Source organism: Harmonia axyridis, chromosome 6 (genome assembly GCF_914767665.1).
Source record: "Harmonia axyridis chromosome 6, icHarAxyr1.1, whole genome shotgun sequence".
NCBI lineage: Eukaryota > Metazoa > Arthropoda > Insecta > Coleoptera > Coccinellidae > Harmonia > Harmonia axyridis.
This window is the reverse complement of record NC_059506.1, coordinates 35886256-35900703: the sequence shown is the minus strand read 5'-3', so window position 1 is coordinate 35900703 and position 14448 is coordinate 35886256. Positions and strand designations below refer to the sequence as shown.

Here is a 14448-nt window from a genome sequence, read left to right as displayed (position 1 = left end):
GAAGGGTTGTTTAGAAGGATTATATACTCAATTGAGTTTCAAAAGGAAAATTGAAAGAACTAATTCATTGTATTACACCATTTAATTCTGATACTATATAATTTATTATAATTTATATAATATGTACAATTTATAACGTCTGTTCATAATATAATCTATAATATTTATAAGCAGGCCACATTTTCAATATATACAATAATTCGATTCACATAGAGATTCAGATTAAGGCAAATCAGTTTTCACACTAAGGCATCATGATGGCGCTTTCATATTATCTATCATGATATGTTTAATGTCTAAGATAATTTCGAGGGACCTTTAAATAAATAGATACTCTACATTGTTAATGATGGTTCACATTGTTCCTATAGGTAAATAACAGTCATTATACAAGGTGAAGATTTGAATATCAGAATACAATAATCTATTAGACCCTCGGAGATTTTGGTGAAAGGAATTTGCAGTAACTTCGAAATAAATTATTATTTACATATTTATCTACATTGGTACTATTAACATTATCGATTTTTCTCAACACTGGGTAGCTTATTTACAAGAATTTGTACAATTTAATACAAATATTGAACACATTACGTTCTTCTGAAACGAAAAAAGCTCTGCAAACTATGTTAACTAGAGAGCAGGGTGATTTTTTTCAAAGATGAAAGTAGAAGCAATTTTTTCCCGAAAATTTTTTTTAATGCACCCGGCTTGAACACATTTCCATGGCTCCGAAATAGGGATAACCAGATTTTGCTTCACTGGGAGAATGTGCACCATAATGTCCTCCAGCAAATAAACTGAAAAAAAAAGGTTGAAATTAATTTAAGGTGAAAATTAACGATAGATAAAAAAAGACACAAATGAAGTATGTACAAAAATTTCGCAGATAGAAAGCAGATGCAACATTATGTTGTCATGAAATTTTGCATATATATAAATAACATAAAATTTTTTTTGTATTGAGATGAGAGAATTTTTTTTTTCTGAATTGATCGAAAAAGGACGTCAATTCTTTTTTTAATTCATACCGTTTCTGAATTGAATACCTATTGAAGCGGATAATTCTCACTTTTGGTATAACTCAGCTAATTCGAAAATTTTATGGTAATAACAGATTTTTTTATCAAAGCATTATCTCCTCAATTTTTTTAAATACCCTGTATCCAGTATGGCCTCTGAAGGCGCAATAGGCTTCTGAGATTGAAGGAAGTAATGTAAAGATGAATTTGCAATGTTTTTGGATTCTATAGACTCGATAAAGTTTCTAAATATCCATTATTAGAAATAACCATAGAGTTATAAACCAAGATAGAGGAAATATACGCAATTTTCACATGCCGGAATTGTAATATATTTTCAAATCCACAATTTTTTTATATCGTTATGAATGTATGATATATTATATTGAATGAAATATATTTATTTGAGTGATTCCCGATTGAATATGCAAATTTGAATATTTGGAATCCGATATTTTTCCTAATTGTCGAATTTATTGTGAGCAGAATATTTATTATTTTCTGTATCTAACTGCTGAAAGCCAAGGTTTGGCAACTTCTGCTCTACTAATGTCATCGGTTGTTTCACGTCGTTTGGCGCGCTTGAAGTTTGTTTTCTGAATTTCTGATATATTTAGTTATTTATTTCAATATATTTTGAGTTAATATGAAACGTAGATTCACTATGCGACATAAGAAGTGCGTTCTTTGTGGAGAAACTCGCGAATTGAGTGAAATATCGTATCACTGATATGTTTTAATTTCGGCGCGCTTCATGTCAAATTTGATAGTTCATGTTGGGGACAAAATTTGCTTACTGAAAATGACATATGCTCCCTCTATCTATGTTTATTACTCTGAGAACTCAGTCAATTCGAAAAATGTTATGGTAATCACAGATCTTTTAATCAAAGAATCATTTCCTCCCACCACCCTGTATCCAGTAGGCTTCTGAGACTGGAGGAAATAATATAAAGCGAAATTTGCAGCGTTCTTGGATTATACAGACTTCATAAACGCACACTGAAGATTTCAAAGTATTTAAAAAAATTTTTTTTCGATTCTGAAGATCCATTATTAGAAATAATAAATCCCTCAGTATAAAGTGCTGACTAAAAAAAACCAAACCTCGCAGAAAGACGACCGCACACCACTAGAAATCAAAATGATCCATCTATCGGCAAAAACAGGGTTATACGTATCGAATTGTCATTTACAACCAAAGACATTTCATTACTTCTTGCATCGGCGACCGCACTCAAACAGAAACACTCCCAAGGTGTATATACATATACAGCGGTATAATTTAAGAGTGCCGGTGTTCCTAGAACAATAAAGTGTATATTGCCGCACAGCTTCGGAACACGCAGAGCAGATAAAACACAAATTAAACTAGCTTTGATATGACTTTTGACTGGAATAGCGACCGGCCCCACTGAAGACTTTGTGTACGAGACGTACGCTTTGAAGTCCACTCGGCAGTGGCGGCAGATGGAGGTGTATTTCACCAATATATTTTGAGAATTTGATTTCGTCATTAGTTCTACAGTACCATTTACAATTTTTAAACTTTACAATTTTGAAACTTTACAATTTTGGAAATTTACAATTTTTGGAACTTTACAATTTTGGAAATTTACAATTTTGACAATTTACAATTTCAAAACCTTACATTTTATTTAGGTGTACAATTTTGATTTGCCGTTTTGCAATAGAAGGTTGTAGCGGTAAGTGGTTGTCGAAATAAATGGATCGTAGATATCTTACAATAAGTTTAGGTATTTGAAAACATAACCTCATCGAAATATTAGTCGATTTGTGTCTGCATCATAAAGTTATTCTGGATTAAACATGTCAGCGTACGAGCCAAATTCTCGTCATTTGCGAGAGGTTTTAATTTTCTCCTTTAATATGAAGACATCTGAAGTTGAGGCTAATCGAATGCTCTCAAATACCTATGGTGAAAGAACGTGCCGAGAGTTTCAACGCTTCAAAAACAGTGATTTTGAAGTCGAAGACCAGGCGAAAAAGAGAAGGTTTTCGAAGATGCAGAATTAGAGGCATTACTTGATCAAGACTCGTGTCAAACGCAATAAGAATTGGCAATATCATTGGAAGTGACGCAACAAGCCATTTCAAAACACCTAAGTCATGGGAATGATTAAGAAACAAGGAAATTGGATGTCGTATGAGTTGAAGCCGAGAAATGTTGAACGGCGTTTGTTTGCTTGTCAACAGCTGCTTGCAAGGATTCTTTCGCATATTGAAAAACATAGTTTTTTCTACCGAATAGTTTATTAGAATCATTAGTGAATTCATATTTTATACAACTGACAAAGTAAATAGTTCATATTCAATAAAATTTTTTTTTGTGTACTACCACAATGTACCGTCACGAGTCGCCGCTGGACCGAACGCGCTGGCGTTATTGAATGGCGCACAATAATTCAGTGGACCGGCGGCCGAGGATAAAACACTCTTGGATTTGCGTTGATACTTAGAAGCCCCATTGTTGTACAGGGAGTTATAACCTATCGTATTTCACGATTTCTCTGTCGTGGCGACAATTGTGGAACTAATTTTCATGTGTGTGGTTCGTTTGGTGATGGCTGAAGGCACTCCCGATTCCCGATTCTGGAAAAAACCCGCCTGGAAAGGTACAAAGACTCGTTATCTACCTCCCTGTTAAGGGACGAGTGAAGAAGGTGTCTTGAAAACTAGATTGGAGGTGTTCAACGCCAAGACCACAGACTATTTTAGTTCCTTTTAACTTTTTATGTTGGCAGCTATGTTATCGGTTCAGTTGGTAACACTAGAGATGATTGTATCTTCCGGAAAATGAACTGATTGTTCTGTTTCGAATTTTACGATTATTTGCAGGGAGAGTTACAATAAGGATGGATTATTTGTGGGGCAAGAAGATTCAGCATTCATTTGACATTGAAATGACTCGACAACATGAAAGCCTCGGCAAACTAAATGATAAAGAACTCTTCATAACTGCTTGAGACTTGGGACAGATATTCTATGTTGAAAATACAAGTGTTTTTTCTGAAATTCGAGGCTTTATTGTGAAAAACTGGTTATACATTTATGATTCAATGTATTTTCTATCGCTGGCTCCTACTTTCTACCATCTTTCGAGCAGCGTACGAAAAAACTGGTCTTTTGACTAATACGAGTACACTACGCCGAGCTGGTCCCACCAAATACTGAGCATAATCTTGGAACAATGAATAGTCGGTTTGACCGTCGATGTGGAAGCATGGCTTGGATATCTCCATGATTTTCTGCGCTTGGGTTATCGTAATGAACTCATTTCAGGTCTCCAGTCACAATGCAATGCAGAAATCCCTTCTTTTTTGCCTTGCAAGCAGCTGTTCACAAGCAAACAAAGGATGTTCAACATCTCTCGGCTTCAACTTGTACGGCATCCAATTTCATTGTTTATGTTGTTGCGTCATTCCCAATGATCCTCTTAATTCTTGTTGCGTTTGACACGAGTCTTGATCAAGTGATGCCTCCAATTCTGCATCTTCGAAAACCTTCTCTCTTCCACCGCCATGCTGGCCTTCGACGTCAAAATCACCGTTCTTGAAGCATTAAAACCACTCTTGGCACCTTCTTTCACTAAAAGCGGCCCCACTATTGGTATTTGAGAGCATTCGATGAGCCTCAGCCGCAGATTTCTTCACATTGAAGCAGAAAATTAAACCTCCAGCAAATGACGAGTATTTGACTCGTAAGCTGACATGTTTAATCGAGAATAACTTTATGATGCAGACAAAAATCGACTAATATTTCGATGGCGTTATGTTTGCACATACCTAAGCTTGTTGTATGACATCTACGATCTTGCGACTACCAAAACGGCGGAAGCAAAGTTGTACACCTAATATTTCCATGACTCCTCCAAGAGGAATTATCAAATGATTAATTATAATAGGTAACTTAAAAAGATTGCATGAAATTCGTTTGTTTGTTCCCAGTAATCTCATAAATCAGCAAACTAATCTCAAAAATTCTCTCATTAGGGAAATTAGCAAGATTCCTCGAAGGTTATAGGCTATATTTACCGACGCCAACAAGTGCAAAAGCGTGGGTTCCGTCGATTCTCCTTCCCACTATAGCAAATTCGATCTGAGAGACGAAATGAGGTCCACAGATCCTGGAGAAAGCGCTGAAAACTTGAAACGCCCTTTCACCGAACGCAGATTACTGGCAGACCTTTTTTTTCCTCGATTTTCCTCCGTTTCGATGCAGGAAGTGTTTGCGTAGAGTTGCTGGGATGGTGGACGAAGCTTTCCGTATTTTTGCCTGCCTTAATAAGAGGCATTTACGTACAGAAAATCGAAGTTACTCATTATGAGAGACCGACACGCTTTAATTGCCACTAGTGGTACATTATTCAGATGAAGTTATCCTCGCTTTGCAATTACACTTCGGAACGGCTTCGTACTTCGGAGATCGGTAGTATTGATAGTCTGATAAAGACACTGAGAATTTTACACTCATTCGGGTCTATTTCTGAACCCTTCATTACACTATGCCTTCTTCGTGTCAATTTTAATGCATATTTCTTGGTTGCATATCTCACAGATATCTGACACTATTACACTATGACTTCTTCGTGTAAAATTTGACTACTATTTCTGGGCTAAATTTCTGAGAGATATCTATTACACTATACCTTCTACGTGTCAACTTAGAGGCCTATTTCTGGATTGAATATCTCACAGATATGTAGCACTATTATTTATGCTTTCTACGTGTCACTTACGACGCCTATTTCTGAGATGAATATCTCAGAGATATCTGACACTATTACACTATGCCTTCTACGTGTCAACTTAGAGGCCTATTTCTGGGTTGAATATCTCAAAGATATCTAGCACTATTATTTATGCTTTCTACGTGTCAACTTCGACGCCCATTTCTAATTGAATATCTCACAGATATCTGGACTATTACACTATGCCTTCTTCGTGTAAAATTTGACTACTATTTCTGGGATGAATATCTGACAGATATCTATTACACTATGTCTTCTACGTGTCAACTTAGACGCCTATTTCTGGGTTAAATATTTCACAGATATCTGGCACTATTACACTATGCCTTCTTTTATCAATTTTGACTTCTATTTCTGAATTTCTCACAAAGATCTGGTACGATTAAACAATGCCTTCATTGCCTACTTCGTGTCAATTTTGGCTCATATTTCTGGGCTGAATTTCTCACAGATATCTGGCACTATTACACTATGCTTTTCAGATGCTTGTTTAAAGATTAATTGAAGTGCTTCAAACTTTGAAGTTACTGTTGAAGTTCTATTCATGTTTTATTCATCAATTTGCATCTATTGAACTTGTCTTAGCTCAAATTAGCAAGGAAAGAGTCTGAATGCAAAGCTCTTTGTGATTAAGCTTCATATATTGTGGCTTGTTTAATTTTTTCAACACAGATATTGTGATACCAACCAAAGGCATAGTGTAGTAAGAATCTCAAGTGGACCACTTGCATCTTTCAAGCTCCCCAGAAGCTAACCTTTTGAAGGTAGGATCTGCACAAATTAAAGAGCCGCTTACGATCCTTTAGAATCGAAACGCTGATGTCCAGATCGGGATACAAAGATGCCTCGTATTCAGCAATAATTAACAGGAAACAGTGGTGTCACGTTTTGGCTATTAAATTTACTTGTTGGTAATTTATGTGCACTTTCGAAGTGTTTTCGTGCTTTTCGTACATTGGAAATGAGATATCATCTGTGCCGTACATCCATGTGTCATTACAGACAATAGATGCTGAACTCTGCTTCATAGTGAGTAATGAGTTATTGCATTGTTTGAAGGAAACAAGCTTTGAAAGCTCCTTGCAGAGCTTATAGGAGAAGGATAATGATGTTATTGGATTGCTCAGAAAATGTATCAAGTATGAAAGCAACATTCGGAATTGTGGAAAAGAAACCACACAACCATATTGAATTTGACTTAAAGAGATCGTAGGACAATGCTGAACAACAGTGTGTCACCAAGACGTATCACTGCTAATGAAAAATTCAAATGAAAGTTGTATGAAATTTAAAATTAAAAATCTACCGTAAGAAACATTATCTAAACACTCTGAGAAGTAAGATCGATAATCGTAGGAAAATGCTGAATTGTATTATGTCATCAGTGTGAACAGTGTAAGGAATTTCGTATAATGATCTGTTTTTTATTATTTCAGCTTCAATATCTATTGAAAAGAATATAACCGGAAAACTACGAGGCGTTAAAAGTTGAATTTTTGGAAGGCATGATCCTAGGACACTATTTTTTAGTATTTTGTCAGCGCGAAGTATCATTCCGTGTGGAAAATTCAATAGATGGTTTTATGAAATTTGGTAGAATAATCGATTATTCATACTTCCATTTCCAAAATCTATTGAAAGCAACATTATCCAAAAACTATGAGATATAGAATCGTAGGACAATGCTGAATGTCATCGCGAAGTATCTGTGTAAACAGTGTATGGAATTTGGTTGATAATCCGTTTTTCATCATTTGAGCTTCAATATCTATTGAAAAGAATATAGCCGGAAAACTACGAGACGTAAGAAGTTGAATTTTGGAAGGCATGATCGTAGGACACTATTTTATAGTATTTTTTCAGCGCGAAGTATCATTCCTCATGGAAAATTCAATTCCTTGATGGTTGTGTGAAATTTGGTAGAATTATTCATACTAAGAAGATTATATGTTTATACCCTGTAGCTTACAGAATAAACCATTTTATTATTATTTATTACCAAAAAAACCCGAGAACTAAGATCGTGAATTTCAAAAAGTATGATCGTAGGACAATAGAACTTCATCATGAAGTCTCAAAGTGTTTGAGCCGCTTCAACCGCTAAGAGAATTGCAGATATGCGTGTAAATTTAAAATTTTTCAAACAGAGATCAAGTAATCGAAAGTTTCAACCATCCACCGCTAAATAATAAGTTTGGTATCATTCATCGGCAATTCAAAGGAATCAAAACGCTCTTCTCTCAGTAATACCCGGTTCCCTCCCTTCCCCGCACCAGAGGGAAAATGGCATTTCGCCGATTTTCGAAAAAATCCTCTCAGATACCGGCCGGACGATTGCCTAATGACTGCCAAATGACAGGTTGTCCTGACACGACGTCTCGCATACTTCCTCGCCATGCAGAGAAGTAATTGCCGTTAATAAACAATTAATAACGACCAGTGTGCAAACATAATTCATTCCGGTAGCTGATAAATAGAGAGCGGCACGGCAATACATTAACCAATAGCGTGTAATTTCGAAGGAACGCGATTCTAGTCGAGTTTTCAATGATTGCGTACGCTGGTAGTACCCCGACCGTGGTGGTACTCAAAAAACGCCAAATGACAAGGTTTGGACGGATCGACGTCGGGCCGACAGTGGCGTAGCGACTGTACTAAATGGAGAAATTAAGTTCGAGAAAGGTAAACAGTTTTTCAACGGCGGTACTACCTTGGCTGTAGTGGTACTCAAAAAACGCCAAATGATAAGGTTTGTACGTACTGATAGACTAATCGATCTGTCTTGATGAAATGTCTGCCACTTCTCTGAGAAGTCACTTGGTAGTACCTGGTAGTACCGGGAATGGTGGTATTCACAAAAATCGAAACGATGAGACTGTGCCTCAATTAAAGATTGATAATGATGAAATTCGAGCAGAAAAGTCGGATAAGTACTTTGGTAGAACCAGCTGTGATAGTACTCAAAAAACACAAAAAGACAAGGTTTGTATCGACTATCGACGGACAATGACATATCGTTCAGGTTTAATTCAGATATAATTTAATGTCTACAGCTTTTTAGCGTTGCACGTTGGTGATACCGAAGGTGGTGGTACTCAACAAAATCAAAAAGATAAGATTGTGCCTAAATTGAAAAATGATACTGAAGAAAAATCAACAGATCATCAGTGGTATACTCTGGTAGTACTAGTAGTGATGTTACTCGAAAAACACCAAAAGACAATAAGGTTTGGATGGTTCTTCGGGTCAATTTGAATGCATATTTCTGGGCTGAATATCTCACAGATATCTGGCACTATAACACTATGCCTCCTTCGTGTAAATTTTGACTACTAGTTCTGGGCTGAATTTCCCACAGATATCTGGCACTATTACACAATGCCTTCTACGTGTCAATTTAGACACCTATTTCTTTGTTGAATATCTCAAAGATATCTGGCACTATTACACTATGCCTTCTTCGTGTCAATTTTGAATCTTATATCTGATTTTTTCACAAAGATTTGGCACTATTACACTATGCCTTCTTCGTGTCATTTTTGACTTAAAGATGTTTTTTTCAGGATTAATTAGAGAGCTTCAAACTTTGAAGTTACTTTTGAAGTTTTGTTCATGTTTTATTCATAAATTTGCATCTATTGGACTTGTCTTAACTCAAATTAGAGAGAATATTATTAATACGCAATGCTCTTTGTGATTTAGCTTCATCTGGAGTAGCTTATTTGATTTTTTCAATACAGATATTGGACAAGGTTTGGACAAAAAATAAAACGCAACATAAAGAGATTTGTACGAATTCAAGTGAGATATCATCAGAATATGCCTAAATTGAAAAAATTATGAAAGCAAGATGAGTCAACAGCTTTCCAATAGCGTAAGTTGGTAGTACCGGTCATAGTTATACACACAAAAAATCCAAATGACGAGGTTTGGATTATTGGTCGTCAAATTGGCAGTAGCGGATTGATCAGATTGTGCGTAAATTGAAAGAGATAAATTTCGCGAGAAGTCAACAGATTTTCAGTGAATTGAAAAACGACAGCGACGTACCTACATTTATGGTTACGAAAAGTAAAAATCTGTGAGATTATATTTAGCATGAAATGCAGATATAGGTTCTACAGGAAATATATAGAAACTTCTTACTCTCCATGAGAGAACGATTGGGCTGAAAAATCATAAACCACCTCCTTAAAACATTCCACCGGGCTTCTATATCTTCTAATTACCTAACGAGTTTCATGAAAGGACATAATAATAGAAATTCAGACGGAAATACTTAATTCTACCAATAAAAAAATCCAAAACACGACACCTACCTGTAATTCTCATGCCAACTGGATATATTCTCCGCCATCTTGTTATTCGACCAATTCCTAACAGTGTTCTGTTGCGGTGACAAACTAGGTTGGTTGGGCGACACCTGTCCCATGCTGTAGCCAAACTGGTTAGCACCAACCAAAGACGAATTCTGCTCCAAACTCGAATTACTGTACGAATTGTACAAGTTGTTATGCGTAGGCGAGTTGTTGTTGTTAGACCCAGCGCTCGAGTGGTTCAAAGCACTAGCAGCCAAAGAGGAAGGAAGCGCGGCCGCCGATCCAGCCAGAGCTGAGCTCCCCAGTGCGGAACCTTGCAAGGCCGCAGTGGCGTAGCTCTGCTGCATCCACGACTGGTTGAACCCGTGATCAGCGTACTGGTGTTGCACTGGGAAGGCTGATTGCAAGGACATGGCGTTAAAGGAGTTGAGCTGTTGAGAATTGAGTTGTTTACGGTATCTGGCACGTCGGTTTGAGAACCAAACTTGGACGCGAGCCTCTGTTAGTTTGGTTTTTTGGGCTAGTTCCTCGCGGACGTAGACGTCGGGGTATTGGGTTCTGCTGAAGGCTCTTTCCAGTTCTTCCAGTTGTTCTCCTGTGAAGGTGGTACGGGATCTTCTTTGTTTGCGTTTTAGGGGGATGCCAGGTTCGGATTCTGTGTCGCTTTCGTCGCAGGATGAGGTTGGTCCTGGAAGAAAAAAATAGGTTTTGGTTTCTGTGTTTGGAGAAGTTTCGAAGCCATTTGGAAGGCTGTTTGCATGATATGTTTAAGTGGTTTCGTTAATTTGAATTCATATCTTGAGTGAACAATTGTTTCAACATCTTTATGTGAAAATTTCGCCTCATAGCTGCTTTATCCGAAAAAAAAATAGCTTATTGTTATATCTGGAGTAAAAGTGTTACTTATTGGAGAGACTCTTTGCTTTGTAATTCCAATGGAGTCACAAGAAATGCTTTTCTCCGAATGAAATAGGTATGTTATTTCCCATGCGAACAGCACTAAAAACGACAGAATTGAAAGAATATTTTCAAAACAAATGGAAGCACTGCTGATAGATTCGGAAATATTCAGTACAACATTTCTTATCTAAGGATGTCGAGATAAAAAAAAAGTTTGTCAATTCAAAACATGATTGTCAGGAGCATAGAGTATATATAGTATGGATAGAGGGAGTATACGCGATTTTTACATGTCCCCAACATGGTTAGATTACGTTGTCGGATTGTGATATATTTTCAAATCCACTATTCTACTATCTCGTTATTAATGTATATTATATTGAATGAAATATATTTATTTGAGTGATTCCCGATTAAATATGCAAACTTGAATATTTGTTATCCGATATTTTTCCTAATTGTCGAATTTATAATAAGCAGAATATTTATAATTTTCTGTATCAACCTGCTGAAATCCAAGGTTTGGCAACTTTTGCTCTCCTAGTGTCATCGGTTGTTTCACGTCGTTTGGCGCGTTTGAAGTTTGTTTCCTGAATTTCTGATGTATTTAGGTATTTATTTCAATATATTTTGAGTTGATATGAAACGTTGATTCACTATGGGACATAAGAAGTGCGTTCTTCGTGGAAAAACTGGCGAATTGAGTGAAATATCGTATCACTGATATGTTTTCATTTCCGCGCGCTTCATGTCAAATTTGATAGTTCATGTTGGGGACAAAATTTGCTTACTGAAAATGACATATGCTCCCTCAATCTATGTTTATTACTCTGAAGATATGCCTAACGCTAAAAAGGATCAACAAGACTAAATCTGTAAAAAAAAATCATCTACGCTCCTGCCAATCATAAATCGACGAATCCCACGAGATTGGCAGAAAACCAAAAAAAAAAAACGATGAACGATGTACAGCCCCGGGAGAGAAGCTTATCATGTCGCTTATTAACTGACATTCGTCATTCACACTTTTTTTCCTAAATGCATACCGTTCGACGTTTATCGAGTAGGCCGGCGTGAAATATACAAGAAGCTGTTCAATTATGTTTGATTTTCTCATAGTTAATTAATTACGATAATTGGTAGCCGCTACCGTCTTGGCATATTAATATGAGATGGAACACCAGGTGAATTATTTCATGCCGCTAATGTAATTATACCTTTTGGAGATGCTGCTGTTGCTCTAAAGATTCTTTCAGGGACGCGGTCGTATGTCTTCTTGGTATTTTTAAATATAGACGGAGACCAGCCAGGTTTTTTTTTGGACTTTAGTCGGTGAAATTGGTCCAGCGTAGTGGATTCAAAAGATTCAACTCTTGTGGGAAGTAGATATTCAAGAATACCTATTTTTGGGTAAGAACCGAAAAAAATATTGGGGCGATAAAAAAATCAACAGAACAGCTTGGAGTAACATTTAGCCTTTTTTTGATTATATTCAGATAAAACATAATGAAGTCAACATAAACAGATGAGAGACTTCCCCTTGGACGAAATTGTTCAAGAAAGTTAGTTATCATATAATAGAATAACTGATTCTGAGAAAAAATTGAATAAAATCAGGCCTAGAACGGAGCCATGACGCACTTCATCTCAAACATCTCATTGGGTGTTAAGAGATGTACAACTTTGCTTCCGACGTTTTGCAATAGATGGCTGTAGCGGTAAATGATGTCATACGTCGTAGATGTCATACAATAAGCTTAGTTATTGATAAACATAACACCATCGACATATTAATCGATTTGAGTATGCATCATAAAGTTATTCTCGATTAAACATGTCAACTTACGAGCCAAATTCCCATCATTTGCTGGAGGTTTTTATTTTCTGCTTGAATATAAAGAAATCTTTGGCTGAGGCTCATCAAATGCTCTCAAATACCTATGGTGACTCCGCTATTAGTGGAAGAACGTGCCGAGTGTGGTTAAAACGCCTCAAAAACGGTGATTTTGATGTCGAAGTCCAGCATGACGGTGGAAGAGTGAAGGTTTTTGAAGATGCAGAATTGGAGGCATAACTTGATCAAGACTCGTGTCAAACGCAATAATAATTGCCAGGATCATTGGGAGTAACGCAACAAGAAATTTCGAAACGCCTGAAAGTCATGGGAATGATTCAGAGACAAGGAAATTGTGTAATGTACGAGTTGAAGCCTATAGATGTTGAACGGCATGTGTTTGCTTGTGAACAGCTGCTTGCAAAGCAACGACGGAAGAGATTACTGCATCGCGTTGTGAGTAGAGACGAAAAATGGGTTCATTACTATAATCCCAAGCGCAAAAAATCAGGGGGAAATCCCGGCCATGCTTCCACGTCGACGACCAAACCGAAAAGTCACAGTTCCGAAGTCATGCTCAGTATTTGATTAGACCAGCTCAGTGTAGTATATTATGGGTTCTTAAAACCGACTGAAACAATCACAGGCAATCGTTATCGAACGTAATTAATGCGTTTGAGGCGAGCATTGACAGACAAACGGCCGCAATACAACGAGGGACATGATAAAGTGATTTTACAGCATGACAATGCTCGACCCCATGTTGCGAAAGTGGTCAAGACGTTTTCTACAGTAAAGCCTCAAATTTCGGACGAAAACGGCGAAAGCAAAGTTGTACGCCTGTGTAGAATAACCGATTCTGAAAGAAAATTGAATTAAATTAGGCCTAGAGCGGAGCCATGACGCACACCATCTCAAATATTTCATTGGGTGTTATTTCATTCGTTATATTGATTCTTGTTGACAAGTTTTATCGGAAGTGACACAAATATCGAAGGAAATGTCTTCATATACCCGGAAACCTTAACACGGCGAACAAAGACCTCACAAGTCGAGGACGAGGAGAGCGTTCAGTCTCTCTTCGGAATACCTTTCCTTCAGCTGATTTAATGACTAGGACACGGATGCTCAATCTTATTATTACGTCGCATTAAAGCTTATTGAGCCTTAATAGTCCTCCCTGATTGAATTTCATGTTCGTGAATTAAATTCAAGCTTCCAGCTACAACACCGAAAATTTGGTACGAACAACGATGTGCACTTTTGTTTTTTCGTTTTTTTCGCGATACCTGCTCCGCTCGATCTTCGGCTTAAATCGGATTTTCTCGAGTATTCTCGTGAAATTTTTTGCTGGAATATATGAATACAGATATTTTTGCAACCGACTTGGAACGGATTTTCTGATAGCGAAGATACAATTTGAAAATAAAAAAAATACAAATTATTCAGCAAGATCTTTCCTTGTCTCTGGCACGCTTGTATTGTGTAGAGAAAATTCATTCTCAAATTTGTCTACAATACGACGAATAAAACGATTCGATTAACTTAATAACGCCATCCATAATTCTTTTTGAATGTTTCTTCACAAATGAGTATTGACTT

At 36.9% G+C, this 14448-nt stretch overlaps 1 protein-coding gene across 2 annotated transcripts in view; it reads right to left on the bottom strand.

The window, feature by feature from the left end:
• Window positions 1-102: 102 nt before the first annotated feature.
• The window catches only part of LOC123682828 (protein gooseberry-like), a 31603-nt gene continuing 17257 nt past the window's right edge, over window positions 103-14448 (bottom strand). For both annotated transcript variants that reach the window (XM_045621632.1, XM_045621633.1), the window contains exons 4-5: window positions 10113-10800; window positions 103-800 (exon numbers count right to left, since the gene is read on the bottom strand). In XM_045621632.1, coding sequence (XP_045477588.1) covers window positions 698-800; window positions 10113-10800 — 791 coding nt within the window. In that variant the 3' untranslated portion in view covers window positions 103-697. The remainder of the gene's footprint in view (window positions 801-10112; window positions 10801-14448) is intronic.